Source organism: Microcaecilia unicolor, chromosome 2 (assembly GCF_901765095.1).
Source record: "Microcaecilia unicolor chromosome 2, aMicUni1.1, whole genome shotgun sequence".
In the NCBI taxonomy this organism is placed as follows: domain Eukaryota; kingdom Metazoa; phylum Chordata; class Amphibia; order Gymnophiona; family Siphonopidae; genus Microcaecilia; species Microcaecilia unicolor.
Genome location: NC_044032.1, coordinates 435,642,413 through 435,666,721, shown reverse-complemented (window position 1 = coordinate 435,666,721; position 24,309 = coordinate 435,642,413). Strand labels below are relative to the sequence as shown.

The 24,309-nt window shown below is 42.9% G+C and overlaps 1 protein-coding gene across 15 annotated transcripts in view; it reads right to left on the bottom strand.

Moving 5' to 3' along the window:
* Positions 1-2,356: 2,356 nt before the first annotated feature.
* Positions 2,357-24,309, bottom strand: part of CAMK2D (calcium/calmodulin dependent protein kinase II delta) — a 559,079-nt gene continuing 537,126 nt past the window's right edge. For 11 of the 15 annotated variants that reach the window (XM_030190818.1, XM_030190823.1, XM_030190820.1 and 8 more), the window contains 3 exons: positions 17,187-17,281; positions 11,576-11,804; positions 2,357-3,296 (listed from right to left, as the gene is read on the bottom strand). In XM_030190818.1, the coding sequence (XP_030046678.1) occupies positions 3,293-3,296; positions 11,576-11,804; positions 17,187-17,281 (328 nt within the window). In that variant the 3' untranslated portion in view covers positions 2,357-3,292. Of the gene's footprint in view, positions 3,297-11,571; positions 11,805-17,186; positions 17,282-24,309 lie in introns of those variants that run through there. The other 4 variants (XM_030190831.1, XM_030190832.1, XM_030190828.1 and 1 more) reach the window with 1 other exon arrangement.

Sequence of the window (24,309 nt, the reverse complement as noted above, 5' to 3'; positions counted from 1 at the left end):
AACATGAGGCCAGTACTTTTCACAGATCTTGCTGGCAGGTTAACATGGCTCGACACATTTATATGTTTATCTTAAATATATATATATATTTTTTTTAGTTATATATATTATTCAAAATCAAATGATAATCATTAGATAAGCTTCAATCCATTTATATCCAGCAGTTAATAAGATTTAAAGTTAAGAATTGCTTTTGTTTGGTAATTAACACACAGACTTGAAAAAATACCAATTTATAGGAAGGTTCCCCTCCCCCCCCTTTAGGAAGGAATAAACAGGATTTCGAAGAGCACTAACAACATTGACAAACTTCATGCACAACATTGCTACTGCAGTAAACAGCCCCACTGGTGGCAGAAGAGTAAACATTAAAAAGAAAATAGTGAAAAAAAGTAAAAATTCTATACTTTGTAGGTTTATCGCTATACCAGAGACACTAAAATAATCCAGTTTACAGCATAGCAATTAGAAACATTCCCTGTATGGTACTGATGTAGACATATATTAAAAGCAATTATTAATATGGCAAGTAGTTTCTTTTCTCTGACTTTCTGCATTGTGTAAGAGTTAAAAAAAAAAAAAAAAAGACAACCATTCAGCGTATTTGTGCAGCCCATGCATCTCATTCCAGTTGCCAAAATCACTGGGAGGATGAAGCCTAGGCGTGGGTGCTACGATCACCTAAGCCATCCTCCCAAAAGCACACGCAGAGCACTTCTTATGCCAAAAAGTTCCAAACTGGGTATTGGCAACAACCACAGTAATGTTCAGCTACTGCCAGTGATAAAAAGCACATAAACCATCAAAAGCTTAATCTTGATGAAACATCTAAAATATTTTAACGATAAACCTGAATTGCAAGGCAAATTAAAAGAGAAACAAAAAAAAACATTAAGGGCCCTAATTTACTAAGGTGCGCTAGAGTGCTAAAACTTAGCATGCGCTAACCGTGTAGACCTCCCCATAGGAATATTATGGGCATCTACATGGTTAGCGAGCGCTAATGTTTAGTGCGTGCTAAAAACACTAACGCGCCTCTAGCGCAGCTTAGTAAACAGGGTCATAAAAGTTAGATAGCTCAGTCATATCACTATATACCCTAAACATGATGGAAAATACATATTTAAGTTAAACACACACACAAAAAAAAATCTGCTCTCCCCTATCTAGCACATCAAATACAAGACTTTAATTTTACTCTTTATTAATGTCAATTTTTTCAGACATCATGAGAAGTAAAAAAATAATGAGAGAGAACTGGCTAACACATGCCCTGGAAGTCTATTCAAAAGAAAACAAAGCCACCCTTTTGGCTGGGATTTTCCACATGGCACATGGCCCCTCTTACTAAGTTGCGGGTAAAAGGCTGTCCATGTTTCAGGAAAAGAAATGGTCATACGGTAAGTGAACCATTTACCACACGGTCATTTTTCAGGGGAGCCCTTACTGTCACCCATTCAGATGGCAGTAGGGGCCCCCATGCTAACCTGGCACTAACCGTTGCTGCCCGATTACTGCTGGTTAAGTTCTGGAGCTACAAATGTCTAAAACATTTCTGTAGTGCCGGAAATGACGTGCACTGGGGGTGAGAACTACCATTGAGCTGAGCTCTTGTGGTAGCCTGGCAGTAGTTCTAGATTGGCACACCGCAAGCCTGTTGTCACACACCAACCCTTTAGTAAAAGGGCCCCCTAAGGCAGTCCTACCTGGAACCAGGACAGCTGCTCTGCTTTCTTCATGCAAATAATTCCAGTCATACAGCGGCAATTTCTACATGCAAATCAGGTTTTATGTGTGACTTTTATAAAATCACATGGATGTACACATGCTGACAAAGCAATCATATTTTTACTGGGTGTAGGAATTTCTGGGAGCATAGTCATGATAGTAATTGCACATACACGTTTAGGCAGCACTGATCCCTCTAAACTGGGGGGGGGGGGAGTTCTTCAACTGCATTGCTACCATTGGGGGGCAGTTCTTCAATATTGTCTTCCATTATTGGAAACAGGCAGGTTCCTTGGAGTCCTGCAGAGCTTGCCTGTCTCTCACTATTGAAAATGTTAATGAAACAGCACCACCCACTGGCAGGACTGTAGGTGGAGGACTCCCGCTCAGCTTACAGGGAACAGTGTTAGGCAGGGAAGGCACATAGGGGCCCTTTTATAAAGGCGCATAAGGCCCTACGCGTGTCCAGCATGCACCAAATCAGCATTACCGCCCGGTTTACCGCGTGCCCCAGGTGGTAATTCTGCATTTGGCGCGCGTTGAAAACAGATGGTAGAAAATATTTTCTATTTTCTACTGTGTGGTGCTTACCCGGGTAGCACGCGAGACCTTACCGTTAAGTCAATGGGAGGCGGTAAGGTCTCAGGCCGAAAACAGCTGTGCGCTGGTTTTTATTTTGCCGCGCGTCCATTTTCTGGCCCCCTTAAAACAAGGCCCCTTATCCAGGATGCGGCAGAAACTGGACCGGTGTGCGCCCAAAAGAAGACAGGCTCGCACTGCCGCAGGCCACTTTTTGCTGCGACTTAGTAAAAGGGCCCCATAGCTAGCGCCCATTTTATAAAGGTAACATATGTACCTTTAGAAAATAGGCTGTCTGAAATCTCCAACACACAGTTACACTTGCTCTGAGGTGTCCATAATTTTCCAGCCCAAGTTAACGAGGATGAGTATCTCTGTATTCTGTCTCGGCTCCCCTAACCCCCCGCCCTTAGGAATGCCTCTGTGTACACTGCAAGTACACCATAAGGATATTTTATAAAAACTTACTTGTGCCTCTAAAAAACTGCTGCTTCTCATGTAAAATCCACTTATTACACTACCCCCACAGTATGCAGTACAGTTGCAATAGAAGCTAAATTGGTGAAAACAGCTCACACTTCCACGACGAACAAAGAAAGCACCATTAAAAGTAGGCTAAAAAAAGATTTGTATTTTTTTTAACATTGTTTTTATTCTTTTATTAATAGTGACAACTTAAAAGTCTGTCAAAACTTGGCATGATCTGAGACAAATAGGAAAAATGAACTATAATTTGAAAGCATCATGTTAGGCAGTTTTGTATTTATTTGTACACCTTTCTTATCCATAAAGTAAAAAAACACCCCAAATTGCTAGAGATAGTATACACAACAAAATGGAGTGGCACAAATGCATTACATGTAAAAATCTTCATTGCACCATGAGCTCTGAAAAACACGTATGATGTGGGGAGCAGGGCTGGTTCTGCAGAAGTAGTCGTCCAAATATCTGAGCGTAGCGAACGTAGACGAGGCTCTGTTTAGCTCTAGCTGTAATGTTAAAATAAAGTTTAGTCAACATGTGAGGGACAACCCCAATAAAACACAAGTCACAGGTTACATAAGTTTTGCTTGCAGTGAAATTTGTTAATTCAGACAACTAATGTATCCTACAAAATGTTGCTAAATGTTCCTTCTTATAAACAGATTAGTCTGGATGATAATCAGATCAAACATTTTCTATATAGAAGGCGCACATTTGTGGAACGGTCATCCTGATGAAATGTGAAAAATTAAGAGCTACCTTCAGTTCAGGAAAATGCTGAAGGCTTATTTTTTTCTCTTAGACCTTTTGCTGGAGTAAGATGTTAATTCTATGGACTGATTTTATTGTTATTGTCTGTATAGTTTTGAGTCTCAAATTTTGCTGTGAATATTTTTCTGTAAACCTCCTAGGATCTAGGATAGTGGAGTCTATAAATTGTGTTATAAATAAATAAAATCCTTATGTGCTCTGTCCTGTAGGGGCATAGTCATAGGTGGGCCTGGGTGGACTTGGGCCCATCCACTTAGGGCTTTTGCAGTAGCTAGTAGGGATCCCCAAGCCTAGCCAGCTAAAGACATCCTCCAAAGGTTCCCAGAACTCCCTTCAGCAAAGCTTGGCAGTGAGTGCCGGCACTCCTGAGATGCCAATGCCAGGATCCTGGGCATACTCAGTTTTAGCACATGTCCAGTTTATGAGTGAGAACTTAGCAAGGGCAGAGTGCTACGTAGCAACTTTGTAACAGGATGACTGACTGTCAAGCTTAGCTGAGGGGAGTTCTGGGGCCTCCAGAGGATGTCTTCAGTTGGCAGGGCTTGGGGATCCCCACCAACCAAGATATGTAAATTCAAAGTTGAGCTAGGGTGTAGGGGCATCGAGTTGAGAGGAAATGTGTCACACCCTCCCATTTTGCTGGTTAGCGCACACAAAATTTGGAGTCTGGTTATGCTACTCTCCTGGAAAAGATTCATGCGTATTAATCATCAAGCTCTCCACATAAGTAGTACAGACTATTCTGAATGGCTTATGCATGTGTGTTGAATATTTAAGAGCCTTCTTTAGATACATTGTTCAGCTTACTCAGGGGATTATGTGCTAATAGTTGATAATTTGGCAAACATGTGATAACATTCGTTGTGTGTGCTAACCATTAACAAATGCAAGAAGTGATAGTTCAGGGGATTTTCAATTTTTTTGGCTTTCTAATCTCATTCAATTTTTGAACTTTCAACTTAATTATAAGCTGCATCATATGTCTGTGTTTTAGGGCAAAGGTTCATAGCCACCACCAATGGTTTGTTTTTTCTTTGATACTGATACCTCTCACCAGAACAAACAAGCGCTGTTGGTAACATGAGGCCCATTGAGGCAGGCAAGGAACGTCATCCTTCCAACATGAATGCAAAACAATAATCAAAGCCTTCTGAGTCACTAACAGGCACAATACAGAACTGATACTTGCCTAACTATGGGGGTCTTTTACTAGGCCGTGGTAGCATTTTTAGCACTCAGTAGAAATCAGCTGGGGTAAATGCGAGACGTCCATTATATTCCTATTAACATCCTGATTTCTACCGTAAGCTAAAATTGCAATAGTACTGAAGGAATTTTCTGACAGTAAAATTTTAACTTTAGAAACCAGAGTAAGGAGTAATGATTCAGTACTATGCATAGGTCTGAACCCATGCTGAGAATTATACAAGCTTTGAAAAGAATCTAAAAATTGCATTATTTGAGAAGCAACTAAGGATTCCAACAATTGGCTAACCAAGGAATACTTACCGGACGAAAATTCAAAGGCAATGCTAAGTCTAATTCTTCTGATTTGGGAATAGGCGTCAAAATAATTTTTCCCAAAGCAGGAAGAAAATTCCTTTCTTGTAATGAGACATTAACAAAAATAGTTAGCCAATGTACTACCTCCATAGGTATACTTTTTAACAAGAATAAGGGCAGCTGTCTAATAGGCAAAATTTAACGGCCAATGATTTTAATTTAAGGTGCAATTCATTAACCTGAACCAAAGTGAAAGAAGTCCATAATCGATCAACAAAATGTGTATTGACAGACTATTCCCCTCTCCTAAATTTACTAGAGAGTTATTTAGCCCATCAACATATATGGAGGACCTAATTTTTTTCTCCCTTATCAATAAAATAACTGGGCTGGTTGTGTCGGCACCCCATTTGATCAGGGTCAGGTCTGTCTTGGGAGTGTGGTCAGGATGGTGTCAGGAGGGGAGAACTGGATTTTACTGAGGGAGATCAGGGGATGTTCAGTCACTCCAGCACTCACAGCACAGTGTGCTACCCGACTGCCAGCAGTGTGGATGTACTTACTGCTGGGGGTAAGCTTAGTTGCACTATTGGCAGTTGAGACAGGTAACACATGGTAAAGACTCATGCATTAGCTGTCATAGCTGGCCACACCTCCTCTCGCCCCTGTCACACCCAGACCTGGCCTGCTCCTGGTTAGGCAGTTAATGTGGCATTTTTAATGCAAAGACCCTGGTTTTAGTGCCGTAGACAGTTACACAGGGGCGTAGCCAGACTTCGGCAGGAGGGGGTCCAGAGCCCGAGGTGAGGGGGCACATTTTAGCCCCCCCCCCGGTGCCACTGACCCCCCCGCCATTGCCGACCCCGCCGCCGCCACCACCACCAACTGTGACCCCCCCCGCCGATGACGCTCTCAACCCCCCCTCCCGCCACCAACCCTTCCTCGCTGCCGCCGTCACCTACCTTTGCTGGCAGGGAACCCCAACCCCGCCAGCTGAAGTCCTCTTCTTCCAGCACAAGGCTTCGTTCTGTTTCTGAGTCTGACGTCCTGCACATTGTACGCGGCCACTGGCTGATCTGCAAGGCTTCATTCTGTTTCTGTGAGTCTGATGTCCTGCACGTCAGACTCACAAAAACAGAATGAAGCCTTGCGCCGGAAGAAGAGGACCTCGGCTGGCGGGGGTTGGGGTCCCCCGCCAGCAAAGGTAGGCGATGGCGGGTTGGCGGCGGGAGGGGGGTCGAGATGGTCGTCGGCAGGGGGGTCCAGGGCCAAATCTATGGGGGCCCAACGCACTGAGACAGTAGTGCGAGCCTGTGCTACTCTTTATTGTGATAATACCACATTAGCTGCTTAATGCAGCTTAGTAAAAGGGTCCCTTAGATTGTATATCCACTGAGGACAGGGAAATATCTATTGCATCTGAATGCAACTCCTATTGAACTATCACTGGAAAGGCATGAGCTAAATACTAAAAATAAATAAATACTTTTCAAAGAAAACTCTCTGCTGAAAGTGGGTTTCATGCAAGAACAGGACATTCGCCTTCAATTACTGAAACGCTAAAGAAGAAACATTTTCAAGGAGGAATTTATACCTCTGACATTAAGGGAGGCACTAGAAAAATCAAATGCTAGCAACATTTGAATGGTGTGGGCAACAACATTTGTAGGATACCTGTTAGACTTTTTAAAGAACATTTGAAACCAATCCCAACCCATAAGTATCCCACACTCCTTTCCAACCACAACTGGTGCTAACATCTGGCTAAGCAACATGTTTAAGCCTAGGTTTAAACCAGGTCTTCTCAACTCAGTCCTTGGAACACAACAAGCAAGTCTAGTTTTCAAGATAGCCACAACAATTAATATATATATTAGATGAATTTGCATGTACTGCCTCTATTCTCTGCAAATTTATCTACTGCATATTCATCATGGGTATTCTGAAAACCTCACTGGCTGGGTGTATCTTGAGCACTATGGTTTAGACCACAGAAGAACATTACAAAATTTATAACTAAATCAGTAACCCAAAGAGCAAAGTGGAAAAGAATACATTGAGGGGCATAATTGAACGCGAACGCCTATCTCCATGGGCGTCTATGTCCGAAAACGGGTACGTGAAGAGGCGGGACAAACCGTATTTTCGAAAAAATGGACGTTTTTGAGCTGGGCATTTGTTTTTTTTAGCGATAATGGAAACTAAAAACGACCAGCTCAAAAATGTCCTAATCCGAGTCATTTGGTCATGGGAGGGGCCACGATTCGTAGTACACTTGCCCCCCTGACATGCCAGGACACCAACTGGGCACCCTAGAGGTCAGTGTGGTGGACTTCAGACAACGCTCCCACATGCATAGCTCCCTTACCACGGGTGCTGAGCACCCAACCCCCTCCCCCAAAACCCACTACCCACAAATGTACAACACTACCATAGTTCTTAGGGGTGAAGGGGGCACCTATATATGGGTACAGTGGGTTTTGGAGGACTCCCATTTACCAGCACAAGTGTTACAGGTAGGGGGGATGGGCCTCTGTCCACCTGGCTGAAGTGCACTGCGGTACCCACTAAAAGTGCTCCAGGGACCTGCATACACGCAGGCCTCTAGGACTTGTTGCTGCTATATAACATTGGCACACCAGTTGACTCCTGAAGACTAATCTCTCCGAAAACATCCTTTGTTGGAATAAGCACGCTTACTCACAGTTAACTGCAGATCAGAGGTTGTGCCCCACTGGCAACGAGTCTCCTTGGTACTGAGATTAGCAGTAGGTCAGAGCTGGCAGAATGCTGTACAATGCCCTCTTTCAGCCACATTCAAGGGAAAAACTAAGTTCTGTAACGTGGCTAACACGTGAAAGGGATCTAAAACTGGCTTACAAAATGGCCACTACCTCATGGACTACTGGAAACAAAACAGGGCACACTCTGACCCAGTAAGCAGGGGGAAAAGCACCATGGGAGTAGAGCCTACCAACTACCAACATCGTGAGCATTTGCCACAAGCTAGTGGAATCACGGAGCCCAATACCCTAAACCCACCACAATGCATTGCTGATGTGACTCTGCAGTGCGCATAACAGAAAAGGTGTCACACTCACCCGAGAGCCACATCAGAACCAGGGAAAGGCTGTCAGAGGATAGAACACATTCTGCTGTCATGGAGGTGGGTACAGCATTTGAGGCTGGAAAAAAAGTTTTTAAAGTAGGGTTTTTTTTGGTGGGAGGGGGTTAGTGACCACTGGGGGAGTCCGGGGAGGTCATCCCCGATTCCCTCCAGTGGTCATCTGGTTGGTTGGGGCACTTTTTTGGGACTTGTTCGTGAAAAAAAAGGGTCCAAAAAAAGTGATCCAAAATCGCGGTAAAAACGCCTTTTTTTTCGATTATCAGCTAAAGATGCCCATCTCTCCTCGGCCGATAACCACGCCCCAGTTCCGCCTTCACCACGCTTCTGACACGCCCCGTCAACTTTACCCGTTTCTGCGACAGATTGCAGTTGGAAACGCCCAAAATTGGCTTTCGATTATACCGATTTGGGTGCCCACGGGAGAAAGACGCCCATCTCCCGATTTGGGCTGCAATATAGGCGTTTTTCTCTTTCGATTATAAGCAGGATTGTTAACTTTTACAAAAAAAAAAAAGGAGAGTGAAAAACCAAGAGAGAAAAAGAAAAGGAAAGGAAAAAAACCCCAACGTTAGAAACATGGCAAAGTCTCATGGATGCTTCATCTGTAGTACTGTTTCTGGAAAAAGCAGCCTTTTATCAATCATGGATATTCGTCGTGATGCTAACTTAAATCCCCCTGATATTAGGTGAGAAAGCTACAAGTTGAAGTCAATAATTAGTGCCTATCATGTAGATATTAGATGTGTCTGGATGGGTGGTTTCCATCCCAGACTCTGAATTTTCTGAACAGACAAGTGAGGACAGCTTTAATTGTTTCTGTCAATCATCCTGCCTCTTCTTAAGGGGTGTTAAAATACTTCAATCAGTTCTCTTAGCATTTCAACCTTAGAACATTGATGTCTCTTCCCTGAGATTTTTTCAACAAAATCATGAACTCCTCTCTAATGGGCAACCACCAACAGCATTAAAAAAGGCATTGGTGCATCCTTTCCTAAAGAAAAACTACCTTCACCAGGACAAACTTGAAAGTTACCAGATAGTATCTAACATCCCATTTCTAGGAAAACTTATAGAACAAACTGTATGTGTTCAGCTGAGTGCTTAGAAGAGGAAAACTGGCTAGATTCATGCCAAATTGGATTCAGACCTGGTTATGGAACATAAATGGTGCTCTTATCCCTACTAGATGATCTTCACAGAAACAGAGATTTGCCTTGGTGTTAATACTGCTAGATTTCTCAGCAGCATTTGACACTGTGGATCGCGATATCATGCTAGCATGACTGGCACAAACAGGTATCAATGGAACAGTACTTGCTAGGTGAATAGCCTAGTGGTTAGTGCAGCCAACTTTGAGCCTGGGGAACTGGGCTCAATTCCCACTGCAGCTTCTTGTGACTCTGAGCAAGTTACTTAACCCTCCATTGCCCCATGTACAAATAAGTACCTGTATATACTATGTAAACCGCTTTGAATGTAGTTGCAAAAACCACAGAAAGGAGGTATATCAACTCCATTTCCCATTGGTTCAGATCCTATCTGTCAGACAGGCAACAGTCCATACTATTTGGCAGCACCTCATCGCCACCATGGACACTGACTTGTGGGGTACCACAAGTATCGATACTGTCACCTATTCTGTTCAATATCTACCTCAAGCCACTAACCAAGCTGATTCAGTCAATGGACACTCAGTTCTACATCTACGTGGATGACGTGCAGCTACTCATACCCACTGAACCTGATTTACCCACAGCCCTGAATAGATTACCTGTCTAACATCAATTCAAGAATGGGCTAAAAACAACAAACTTTCCCTGAACCCAAGTAAAACCGAGCTTCTATGGATCCCTAACACAAGTGGACACATACCTGACATCAAAATCTCTTTTGGGAAACTCGAATCCACCCTCAAATTACAAGTCAGGAACCTTGGCATATAGTTAGATTCAACACTTACTCTGATCCCAAATCCAAGCAACCTTCAAGAGCTGTTTCTATCATTTGCAAAAGTTATGCTGCCTCTCTCCTTACATCGAGAAGGCAAATCTTGTCTCAGTTGTGCATGCCATAACAACATCACACTACCAGCTGCAAATGCACGAAGTCTTCCCTCTACCCCAGCATTTGATATCTGAAAGTTCTTTACATCTCATTTCAAACTGAATGATCCATCATTGCCCAAGGATAAAAAGATCACCAAGCATGTATGTTTCTAGAAACAAGGTAAGTGACAAACACATGCCTTTTCCTGTGTTCTACCTGTAAATTTAGCTCGTCTGTATTTCAGGGTATTTTCTTTTTTGTTTTTTTGCAGATCGTGTGCTAATATTAGTGGAAGTGACTTGCAAAATACTAATGCAGGAGCACTTAATGTCTCCTATTTAGGAGGACCTAAGTACTACGGTGTTAACCAATTAGCACATATTAATCATAACATGCCAGCTGGTTAATGCTAATACGCACAACCCATGCCCCCTCCCAAAAATATTTTGAAAATATTCTACATGGTTTAGTCTTTAGTGCGTGACAACAGGGAAAATACTGCAGAATGTTTTAACTCTTTTGTGCAGTAGTCTGTTCTCGTGCGTTAAGAGATTAGCATCAGTTGAACTGACGTAACCACATAGAGAACTGAATGCATCCAACCAACCAACTGGACATAAGGAAACGGAATAGGCTCAAGCTCAAGCCACAACCACTTCGACTTGCTTTGATCCTACACTTCTCCCTAGCTAATCCCTACCATACAACATCCCACCACATTAAAACATCCCAAGGTATTTACCCCAAGGAATACCTCAATGAGAGACCTCCCTCAGACTCTTGCTGTTCCCTCCTGAACTACTAACTGTACGCGACACATTGTAACCGCCCCATTTTACCATGTAAGCCACATTGAACCTGCCAGTTGGTGGGAAAATGAGGGGTAGAAATGCAATAAATAAATAAATAAATAGTAAAAGGGCCTCTAAGTCAGTGGCGTTCCTAGGGGGGCTGGCACCCGGGGCGGATCGCCGATGCGCCCCCCCCGATGCAGCGTGGACCCCCCGGCGAAAGGACACCCCCGCGAAGGACCCCCCCATCAGGTGCACGCCGCCGCGGGGGTGCCGTGCGCACCTGTCCTCCGTTATTCCATGCTTCTTCTCTGCCCTGGAACAGGAAGTAACCTGTTCCGGGGCAGAGAAGAAGCATAGAACAACGGAGGACAGATGCGCGCGGCACCCCCCCCCCCCCCCGGCGGCGTGCACCCGGGGCGGACCGCACCCACCACCCCCCCCCCTAGGAATGCCACTGCTCTAAGTGTTGGTATACAATCTAAACAGATACCAAAATGATTGAGTCTGTGGCCCTAACCTATTGCTTGTATGTGTTTTCTCTTACTTGAGAGGTACTGTCGGTGACCCCGATCGATGGAAGTGTACATTCTGCCATTTGCCATCGTGACGGTGCCAGACACGAGTCTCTTCGGATTGCATGGTCTTTGGCATTCCGTTTCCATCCATGTACTGTGTGAGTCGAATGTAAGCTATGCAGGCAGCATCCTCTCCTATAAGATGCACGTGTGGATTCAAGATGATGGTGTGGATTGGCTTGTTGCTCTTGGACAATGCTGAAGGAGAACCGAGATGAAAACAATTTACAATCTTCCATGTTACACAATTCCAGCATTCTTTAAATAGTAATAAAGAAGAGTTCTCTTGAAACCAAGCTAGGCCCAATTTCAACTGTATATTAAACAAAGATCTATACTGGATTTATTATCAATGATTTTTAAAAAATTTTCTACTCAGTATTATTAATATTGTAATTGACTCAGGGATGAGAACCCTTGCACACTTGTGGATTGTTTTGGTGGGGGGGGGCAGAGGAGGTAGGGAATAGAATGGGGATGACTGCTGGGTTGGGGGAAGAGTACTGAGTGGAAGTAAGGAGGTCATCAGAACTACGATATGTGCTCCAATGTTTTTGCAGTGAAGATGGGGGGTTGGGGGGGGGGGGCAGGGAAAGAGAATGGGAATGGAAAGAAATAGTTGACTTTGGAAATGATATTATGTATTACTGGTCAATTGTAATATGCAAAGTTCAGATCTGTTGTGTACTTTGGTTATATTTAATAAAAAATATTTTCTAATAAAAATGATCATACGGTACTAAGAAATCCATGCGCTATATCAAGTGCTTGCATTTAGAACAAGGCAGCTGTTTGGCAACTGTATGAAGTTTGCCTCAAAGATTTTATGGCCCCACATTTGAAACATAGCAAATTCTTTAAAAATTTTTCTTTGTTCAATTAATTTTTTTTCTAACTACTTAGAAAAAAAATTAATTGAACAAAGAAAATTTTAAACAGAATTTGCTATGCTTCAAATGTGGGGCCCTAAAATCTTTGAGGCAAACTTCACACAGTTTCTGACAACCTGATCATAGCAGCTGCCATATTATTTCTGCCACTGGTGCTATAAGTATAAGAAAAAGAAAAAGAGACCTATATTAAAACTTAGCTGCTCCAGAATAACTAGAGGAAAATGCTAGGCTTTCCTCCGTAATGGTGAGCAAGCAGAGAAAGCATAGAGAGATAGGACTTTGTGAATATTTTCCAACACAGGTTTGCAGATTAGGTAGTCAGCCTGAGTGTGTGCACGTATCCCACTTTGCATGCTTTCTAACATTTGAACTCATATCAGAATGGTCTGTGATAACTGAGCAAACTGGAATATAGCTGTGGGTCAATTTTGGTGGTGGGGGGAGGAAGCATCGTTTTAGAATAAAGTACTCACAGTCCGATGATCAAAGATAAATGCGGGCGCTAGAGGCTAGTAGCGCTGGACTAGCGCCTGCATTTACCTTTGCACCCATGATCATCGGGCATACAGCATCCGTGCCCCTCAATCCCACAGAGCTCATTTAAATTAGATTTAAATGTGTTGTGCAGGTATTCTGCCCCTATGATCAGAGAACAGCGCTCTAATCGTAGGGACAGAATAGCGCCTTAACCCTACACCAGTTCTGAGATGGTGTTAGGGTTAAGGCTCTGCCCCCCCCCCCCATCAGAGTCAGGCAGCTCGATCTGTCAATATCAGCCCGGGCTGCCACTGTGTACTGGGGGTCCATTGGACCTCCGCCATCGCTTCAGCCCTGGTGGCCTAGTGGACCCCCAAGCCCCCATTAGACAGTGAAACAGGAACTGGAGGTGCAGAAGACCTCCAGTCCCCCCAAAACAAGGGCCCGTGGGCTGGAGATCCAGTGGATCTCCATCCCCCTAATCCCCCACAACCCCCCCAAAATCGACTGCTTACCCAACCCCCTCACCTGCCCTGGTGGTCTAGTGGCCAACCTCCCATTCCTCCATGATGGAGGAGGGAGCAACACATTCCCTCCTCTTCCAGTGCCGTCTTCAAAATGTGACACCCTGTCCTGTGCATCCTGGGATGCACTGGGCGGGGCTTCCTATCATATAAGGCCCTTGTGTCGAGGGGACTGGAGGTCCGTTGGACTTCCAGCCCCCAAGTCATTGTCTGGGTGGGGGCTTGGGGGGCACTAGGCCACCAGGACTGAGCAATAGTGGGGGATCCAATGGACCTCCGTGTTCTGCGTTTGATAGGTCTGGGCTTTTGACAGCCTGGACCTGTCAAACAAGTGCGGGAGGATTGTACCTGAGCGCATTTTTTTCAACAGAACACCAAGACAATAATTTTGTTAAAAAAGATTTTTTGGCAGCTAAGGAAAACTTGTTAGGATCAGAAGTTATTTGCAACAGGATCGGTTCCACTTCTTAATACAAGCCTATACTTTGACTCAACTAGATTACTACAATAGTCTTTATCCCCCTAATTCTATAAAAGTCACCTAGTGTGCAAATTTAGGTGTGCGCACAATTTAATTAAATAACAAGCTAATTAGTGCCAATAATTGGCCTTTAACAAGCAATTATTGGCATTAATATGTACATGCCTAAAATTAAATTCACATCCCAGAAATAGTAGGTTCAGAATTGGGAGGGTCATGGGCACTTCAGGGCAGAGCTTGGGCACGGATTCAAGTTATGCTCGCAATTATAGAATAAGGGGGTTCCACATGTAAATTTAGGCAGGGGCATTTGCAGCACTTTTTTGCTGTTACAACTGGATGTGCCTAAATTCACGCAAGACGCCTGCGTATAAGAACTATTCTATAAATCACACCTAACTTTAGGCACAGCTTATAGGATAGCGCTTAAGCATCTTTTTTTGCACCATTTTTTTAGGTGTCATTTATAGAATTCACCCCTATATGGGCTGCACTTGGAAACCTCTTGTTAAACTGCAAACACTTCAAAATATATCTGCAAGATTATTGGTCAAGTAAGCAGATTTGAGAAGCCTATTCCCTTTCTATTAAACTGCACTGGATATCAATTCAATATTGTGTCATGTTTAAAATTAAGTTGCTTGGTTTTGATGATCTTTCAGGGTTTAGCTCCTTCTTAAGCCCTTAACGAGCAGTTATTGCGTGGAAACGGGTTACTGCTTGACAGAGTAAAAGGGTTTTGCTGTAGTCTGCATTTTTTTGCACGTTGAAGCGCACACCATCTAGTTTTGTTTGAATTTCTATGTCAGGGGGCATGGCATGGATGGAGAGTGGGCATGGAAGGTGTTTGGTAGTTAACATGCTACAGTTACCATGTGTTACAGAGTTAACACAGGACTGCCTACTTCCTAAATAGGAAGAAGTTAGTGCTCCACTGTTAACTTCATGTTGATCAGTTAGCACACAATTACATGAATGCGCTAGCTGTTTAATGTTTCCATGCCATTCTCTGCCCACGGAGCGCCCCTTCCAAAAAATATTTTAAAAAAATAGGTAACGTGTGGGTTAGTGAGCGCTAAAAGGCAAAATAGCACAAAACACTTTAATGTGTTTTGTGGTAAGCCTTTTTTGGCACATTAACCATGCATTAGAGCTTAACGCTCTTTCGTAAAAGGGCCTCTAATATACTTTCCAGCTCTTATTAGATAATCACAATGAGAAATTAACCTGATGTTACCTTTTCCTAGTTTTAGAGGGTTAATATTTTTAAAAATGTCTGTTCAAACATTTGCTTATCAAGCAGTTTTACCATGGAATATTTTGCTGTTAGATAGAAGATCTCAAGCTGGTTACATGATTTTTAGAAGAAAAAAATGAAGACTTATCTGTTCCTGGAATATTTTAGCACTTTAATGGTTATGTGACGTCTGTGAATTAATTATTATTCTTTTCTAATGAGTACTATTTATATATTCTAGGCATGCCTAGTAAATCTTTTGTAATGCAGATAAGACCTAACAGATGATTTGCAGAATATAAGTTTTAATTGTATTGCATTTTGCTATTTATTTATTTATTTGGATTTATTTGATGCCTTTTTGAAGGAATTCACTCATTTTTGGTCTGCGTCTCTCTACTTCCTGCTTCCTCTCGAAAGACTGTTTTACGTTGACACGAATATATTCGGTTTGGAAAAAGTCCCCTAAAAAAGTCTTAGCCCTAATATTTAAACTCTGTGGTCTGCATTACTTTTAAACGCCATAACGTTATATTCAGGTAATCAATGCTGGGTGGTACTGGACATTTGGGTAAAGAGGGGCTTTTGAAAGTTAGCCAGTTACTGCCGAAATCTGAACAACTATCCAAAGTGGTTAGGTCAGCTATTTTTCACTGTCCCAACTTGTCCGTATTGTTTTCCGAGTGCTGGTGCTGAATATTGGTATACCTGATAACCAACTCTATCTTGGCTCCGCTCTTCACACCACCCTAGTAAAGGTTCTCATTGGCATTGCCTGGATAACGCTGCTGAAAAGCTACATACAGCCTTAATGAGCATCTCTTTTCCGGGAAGGACCACTCCAACCTTTATTAATGGTTTTAGGAATTGAGCAGTAAGTACAAAATCATTTATTTGTAATCTATTTTAATCATAAAACAAAACACTATCTATGGCAGGTCACAGTTGCTAGAGAATGTTCAAGAGTGAATCCAATCAGAGCAGGGGCTTTGGTTTGACCAATAACATGGAATTACAAACATAGACAACCATGTTTTTATCCTGCTGTAAGGAGCAGGGCCGGCTGCACCTGTGGACCAGGTGATGCACTGACTCCTGGTGGTGGTGATAAAGGGTGTCAAACATCCTAGCCACTGACATTACCGACCTGGCTTACTACTACTACTTAACATTTCTAGAGCGCTACTAGGGTTACGCAGCGCTGTACAATTTAACAAAGAAGGACGTTTCCCTGCTCAGGTGAGCTTACAATCTAGGCACAACAGCCATACTAGGGCACAAAGGATGTATGTCCCCCCTCCCCCATGGCAGGCTGTATATCAGAGCTCAGCCTGGATGCAGAGGCCCTTTTGGGACTGAATCCGCACATCCTCCACCTACCCTCTCACCTGTGGCATGCAAGGAATCTCACATGCCAGAATAAAAGCAAAAAAACTAAACTTTTCTTCCCGTGCACCCCTACATGAAGTGTCACTGAAGTGCTGGGGGATATTATATATATATATATATATATATATTTTTTTTTTTTAACAACTGAGGTCTTTTAATTAGGTATCCATTTTGATGGTATTTTTAAAATTGACATATGAGTTTGACTTCTCACGGGCTGTAACTTCCCTGACTGTACCTCCTTGTGCTGACTGCACTACATACTTTTCACTCTGTGGACTCTTCCAGACTTTCGGACTGAAAATACACGCAGGCTTGTGCTTTGAGAATTCCCTCAGGAAAAGTACAAAAGATCAGCACATGTTTACACCTATCTGATGTGTACAGTTTTTCAGGAAAACATACTCATTCTTTTGAAAAGCCAATTCTATATGCAACAGGGCATAGTGTGCCTTCCTCCCCTCCTTTTCGAGAATGCCTTGGCTGTGGGCAAAAGTATGCACACAGGGACCTTATACTAATTACCAACAGTAATGTGCTTTTACGAAACTGCATGCCCAATATGGGGTAAGTATGTACCGTTTTCAAAGTAGAAGCGGTGGAAATCCATGCCTTCTACAAGATTCCCCAAAGCTTCAGGTTCAAAGGAAGTAAGGCCTGGGTCACAGATCTTTCTGCAGAGGAAAAATAAAATGTGTTCAATTTATTTATTGAACTGTCTATTGATTAAAGATTTACAAACCATCTTTTCAGCCAAATCAAGGCTGCCCTGAGTCATGTACAAGTTACAAAAAAATCAAAAGCCAAACAACAATTCATTAAAACAAACAAACGATAAAATAAAATAAAATAAATATGAACAGCAATAATCAGCTGACTAAAAAGCTAATCAGCTGACTAAAAAGCCCTCCTTCTTAGGTGAGCCTAGCATGGAAAAGTCAGGCTTTCACCATTTTATGAAAAAGAAAATAATCCAGCTTAAGCACAATACCCTCCAGTGACCTGATCCATAAAGTAGGAGACACCACTGGAAAGGCCCTTGCACAGATTTTACCTGTTTTTACCATTTTTAACCACAGGGACCACCGATAGGGCTCCCTGGTTTGATGGGCTGTTGCAGCCTTGCTTTTCGAATTGTCCCCTAAGTAGTCCAGCTCACTGTTACGTAGAAGACCAATAATAACATCTTAAATGGAGAGCATACTTTAATAGGGAGCCAAAGCAAAAGCATTTATGAAACTAACAAACTGAATTGTGTGACAAGAATGATAAAGGAACAGACTGTATGGGGGTATAAAGGCGTAAAGACTTAGGGCCTCTTTTACTAAACTGCATAAGCATCTACGCACACCCAACGTGCGCCAAAATGGACTTACTGCCCGACTACCACGTGGCTCTTGCGGTAATTTCATTTTTTGCGAGCATCCACTACGCGCATCCGGAAAATATTTTCTGGCGCACGTGGAGGGGCATAATCGAACGCGAACGCCTATGTGTAAGAACGTCCATCTCCGAGAATGGGTCCGTGAAGGGGTGGGCCGAACCGTATTTTCGAAAAAAATGGACGTCTATCTTTTTTTGCGAAAATACGGTTTGTGCCAGGCAAATGCGTTGTATTTGGTCGTTTTTTGAGCTGGGCGTTTTTGAGCGATAATCGAAACCAAAGCGGCCCAGCTCAAAAATGACCAAATCCAAGGCATTTGTTCGTGGGAGGGGCCAGGATTCGTAGTGCACTGGTCCCCCTCACATGCCAGGACACCAACCGGGCACCCTAGGGGGCACTTTTACAAAAACAAAAAAAAAAAAAGTAAAAGAGCTCCCAGGTGCATAGCACCCTTCCCTTGTGTGTTGAGCCCCCCAAATCCCCCCAAAACCCACTGCCCACAAGTCTACACTATTACCATAGCCCTAAGGGGTGAAGGGGGTCACCTACATGTGGGTACAGTGGGTTTTGGGGGGGGGGGGTTGGAGGACTCAGCATTAAGCAGCACAAGTGTAACAGGTAGGGGGGATGGGCCTGGGTCCACCTGCCTGAAGTCCACTGCACCCCCTAACAACTGCTCCAGGGACCTGCATACTGCTGCCAGGGAGGTGGGTATGACATTTGAGGGTGAAAATAAAAAGTTGTGTAACATCATTTTTTTGTGGTGGGAGGGGGTTAGTTACCACTGGGGGAGTCAGGGGAGGTCATCCCCGATTCCCTCTGGGGGTAATCTGGTCATTTAGGGCACTTTTTGGGGCCTTACTCGTGAAAAAACAAGGTCCAGGAAAAGTGTCCGAAATTCTAGCTAAAAACGCATACTTTTTTTCCATTATCGGTGAAATGCGCCCATCTCTGTTCGGCCAATAACCACGCCCCAGTTCCGCCTTCGCCACACCTCTGACACGCCCCCATCAACTTTGTCCGCATCCGCGACGGAGTGCAGTTGAAAATGTCCAAAATCGGCTTTCGATTATACCGATTTATTCGTTTTTGGGAGATAAACGTCTATCTCCTGATTTGGGTCGCAATATAGGCGTTTTTCTCTTTCGATTATAAGCAGGATAGCGTACGCATGCAAAGTGGCATCTGATGCACATAGGTCATTACTGCCCAAATTCTTTACCGCTAGGTCTATGGCTGGCGGGAAGGTCTGAGACCCAAAATGGATGCACAGCAAGTTTTGGTTTTGCCGCACGCCTATTTTCAGGGAAAAAAAGAGGCCTATTTTATAGACGCACAGAAAAATAATTCTGCGCGTGCCCAAAACCCACGCCTACACTACCACAGGCCACTTTTTACCGCAGCTTAGTAAAAGGCCCCTTAAAGAGAGAAATACATACACGTGGTATCAGAGGATAACTAAAAAAGGAGTAGAGATTTGTGAATTTCTTCAAAACAGGTTTGTCATTTTGACTGGTTCTTCTAGAAATCTACAATGAGATTTTTATGATATACAGAACTTTATTTTTGACGGGATAGGGGTTGGTGGAGGTAATGCCTCCAAATGGGTTGGTTTGCACATACCATGATAGTAAATGAACTCACTCCTAAACCAGGATATGTGGAGTATGATCTTAATCCTTCAAATTTACTGCTAACTCTCACCGCAGTACTTGCATTGTGCCACAGAGAGCTTTCTTCTGGAGTTCATTCCTTTTTCCTCTGGTTTTTGTATACCCTCTTGATCTAAAGATAGGTTTTGGAGCATAAAGGTAGCAGTACATTGTCACTTCTTTATCTGTAGAGGTTCTCTTAATTATAAATAGGTACACTTAACAGTAGTTAATCCTCTTAATATTTTCATTAACTTCCATGCTTTATCTCCTGCGGCAGTAGATCCTTGACCCATGGCCTCCATCTGCATTATCTGAACTATTACTACCACTATCATTAGTCCTAGTGTAAACTACAGGTGACCCCATTTTATTCTGGGTGATGTGCAGCCAGTATGTATTCCTCCATTTCTTTTCAACCATATGTCAACTGTAGTGTCACCTTGCTAAGATTTGGAATAGATTTCATGCAACAGGGTTGCCATGTGCAGATACTGAGCAAGATTTGTGCAGAAAACTTTATTCTCTCCTGAATTATACATTATGCCCTTCTATCCCTGTGCAGGTACTGGTGAATTTTCAACACAAAGTATGCACATACTTCTGCTTTGAAAATTAGTCCAAGGAATTTATGTAAATACATTTACACCTACACTTTGGCATGTCCTAATTTCCTGGGTTAATTTGTATGCAAACATACATATTTTATACAGTTTATCTTGAACTCCCTTGATACAGAGAACTAGCTTGAAGCGTGGATCCATTTTGGAAGATTCTACAATTGGGAGAATTTATATATTTTTGCAATTTGAATGCAGGAAGGGACTTGGATTTGCATGCATGAAGAATTTTTAAAGTCACCATATCACAAGAAGAAATCACTAGATAATAACTAATTTTTGTTTCTTATTAGTTTCTCTGAATTTTGAAGGACTGATGATTATGTCTTGGGACTTAGTCAATGCATGTGATCTCACATTGACACAATATTCCCCACATACGATGGTCTGTATTTTTATTTATATGAGCTGCTGGTTTTGACTCTTTAGTCAGAGCTGGGTACTTTGGATATCTTATATAATAGAGGGCCTCAGATAGAACAACCAGGTGGGACCAAAATATTCAAGGAAGAAATTTTATTGAAGGACCCGACATGGTCCGTGTTTCAGCCAATGCCTGCGTCGCCTTCAGTGACAAGGAGTTTCATTTACCTTTGGTTTGAGATCAGTCTTCATAAGTGGATTACTATTGGGATACATCTTTCAGATACAACTTTACTATTTGGAGACTGAATAAGGCTATAGGATCCCTGATGCAGGCACTTGTCAAAACACGGGGCGTGAATGGTATAAGTGTGTGTGCTATGGCATGGTGGTGCATACTTTGCTGGTGTGTACAGGGGCAGAGACTGGGTAAAGAGAGGGTTGAGTTTACAAGTATATGAAAAGATTACACAAAACACTAATTTACGTGAGCAGGTCTAAATGATTGCACCTGAAAGGAAGGCGTGAATTCTGCTACTTACGCTGGTATTTTAAAAAGATACATGGTCACCTGTGTGTCTTTATAAAATAGCACCTAAGTAGGTATCTACAGGCACCCTGACATAAAATTATCTTCTTAAAGCTGGATTCTATATCTAGGCACCCATGGAAGGTGCTCCTTGCCCACAAAAAAAGAGGGAAAAATTAGCACTTATGTGCGAAGGTGTCCTAAGCTCCACTCTATAAGGACAGCTATAGTGCCAACTGCAAGGAGGGCATACATACGGCTGGAGAATGGCTCAGCCTGGCCTGAGCATACTTGGAGATACAATCAGCCATCCAAGTAGAGATTGTATGCTTGGTTCTGGGAATTCCTAATCTGTTAGGATCAAAGAATACAAAGAGCTGGGAGGATTGCAGAAAAGGCTTTGTGCGTTCTAGACAGTATGCCAGAGCACGTTTGCTGCTTCTCCAGGAGAATGCTGTCTACGAAAGAAGACAGGCAGAATAATGGATTGATTGAGATGAAACTCCGAAACAACCTTTAGGAGGAATTTGGGGTGGGTTCAAAGTACAACCCTGTCACGGTAGAATCTGGTGTAAGGAGGAACTGCCATAATGGCTTGGAGCTCATCGGCTCTTCTGGCAGAAGTAAGAGCTATCAGGAACAATACTCTAGAAGTTAGGAATTTTAGAGAACAAGAATGGAGTGGTTCAAACGGAGGTTTCAAGAAAGAAGTGAGAACAATGTGGAGGTGCCATACCACCAAAGGAGGTTTGATGGGAGGGTGGAAGTGAAAATGAGCCCCTTAGTGTGATATAGACCTTTCATGAATCTAGTGATCAAGGGATGTCCTAAAACTGGTCTAGTGATTATCTAGTTAGTGTGAGCTAGTAGGGCTATCCATGGTGTTGGCGTTTCTTTCTTTCTGGATTTGTTTCCTTGTTTATTTGGTTGTACCCCTTGCTCTATAACAAGTGTATTGCTTGTATTACAATATTTGTAAACTTGAAAACCATAACATTTAAAAAAGGAAAAAAGTCATTAATCAAATACACCATGATAAACAAACACAGGATAAGGCACTAAATGGTATATCCGTTATTGCAGAAAAGATTATGGAAAAGCTGAACTGCATTAAAGTGAACAAAGCATTAGTTTTATGTGCGGAGAAATCGTTTCTTAAAACTGTACAGCTGTTAACATGGGTATATGTCTGCCTGCTTACAAGATATATGTACAGGCTTCCCCAGGGTGTAGTTTGGGCAAGTAGCAATGTAATTGTGTATTTTATACAATACATGGTACATATATAGAGCAAATGTACACATTTACAGAAAATTCGGGGAAGGTGTAAATGTGTGTGCTGGCATTTGCACGCTATAGGGGCCGATTCTGGAAGCCTATTTCATAAAAACACATGGGTACGTATGTATCTTTTATAAAATAGGTGTTTTTTTTTACTACTTGGACCTAGGCTTCATCTTATAAAATTACTCCCCATGTTTCCAAGAATAGAGATCTATATTGGGTTTGTGGGGTTTTACATCTCTTCTCAAAAGCGAGCACAGCATCCTCCAGGACCGTATTTATACAGGAAATCAGGAAAAGGCATGATACTGTCCCTAGAGGGAGCTCCAAGGAGATAGCTGGGTAATGACCTGAAGGTGCCAGTAGAGGGAGCTCCAAGGTGAATTCAGGGTAATTACCCAAAAAGACAGCTAGAGGGTGCTCAGGTCATAGGACCGGGTTTTTCCTCAAAGTAGCCACCGGGGGGAACTGTCAGAGCGGGGAAGGGAAAGGTACTGAGAGAGAGTTCTAGACCCAGATCTTTCTGGAGCTGGGGGGGGGGGGGGGGCGAGGTCTAAAGAGGTGGGGAGGATTATTGGCCACCCTATAAAGACTCTCCTTTGAGAAAAGGAAAGGGAGAGAAGATGGGGGACCTGAAGCCAGTTGGAGGAGCCTGAAGACTAATGGAGGAGATTCTTGGGAGAGAAGGAGACTATAAAAGCCATGAAGGTACTTATCAGGCTATGGACAAGATATTGATGCAACTGTGTATTGTTGGAAAGTAACTAACAGCCGCGGGGTGGAGGATAGGACTGTCGAGTTAAAGAGAGTAAAGAAAGTCCTATCCAGGGGAGGTGGCTGTTTTACACTGAGACCCAGGTCCCCCAAGAGAGTGGGCTCAGTAAAGAAGAAACCAATTGAATAATAAGCTGGAAAGAAGTTGTTCCCCCACAAGACTGGCGCCAAGTACTAATAAATTGTATTTGCATTTACTTGACTAATTTGCATATTTCTGGAAGCAGAGAAACCCTGGTTATATTCTTAAGGAGGGTGGGTGTCCCAGGGACTCAGCCGGAGTACCAAAAGGGTGACCAGTTACCAAAGGATGCAGTGGGGAAGAATTTCCAGAATTGGGGGGGAAACGACGGACCAGTTACCCTGAGTTGAAAGGGGAGTCTAAATATTGAGGCTGGGATTACAGGATGCTGTAAATGAAAACTGTCTGAATCCTTCTCAAGAAGCCAAGTGCTAGTGAGGTTGGGCGGAGAGTATGTGAGACAGGACAAGATCCACTAGAGGGCCTCAGGACACGTGAGAGACTCCAGGGGGGTTTACTATATATATATATATAGGCATCTGGAAAACAGTGCACCTGCTTTTCTGCAATCTGTATAGGCATTTCCAGGGGGTGGCATTTTGGGTGGAGTAGGGAAGTTGCAATATAGTACATACAAATTTGTGCACAGTCAGGTCTGATTCTGAGTGTCCATTTTATAAAGGCACAAACATCTCTAAAGCACTCCAGCCATATATCATTTCAAAACAATCTGTACTATTCAAAACAAAGCACTTATTACATGAGAGACTAATGAACATGGCCACTGATACCTGGGAGCTAGTACTTCTATTACCCCTATATCTCCAATTTCTACCAGCGATGTGCAGCCACAAAATGTGTAATACTGTGCACTATCCTTCAGATTCTATATATACACCCAGATTCAATAAAGTGTGCCTAGAGATCCGTACTGAATTCCAAGCATATTTTATAACAATGTACATAATTTAATTGGCTTAACAAGCTAATCAGCTCTGATAACAGCTCTTAACAAGCAATAATGAGCTCTAATTGGCACTAATTAGAATTTATACGCACAACTCACTAAGCGCA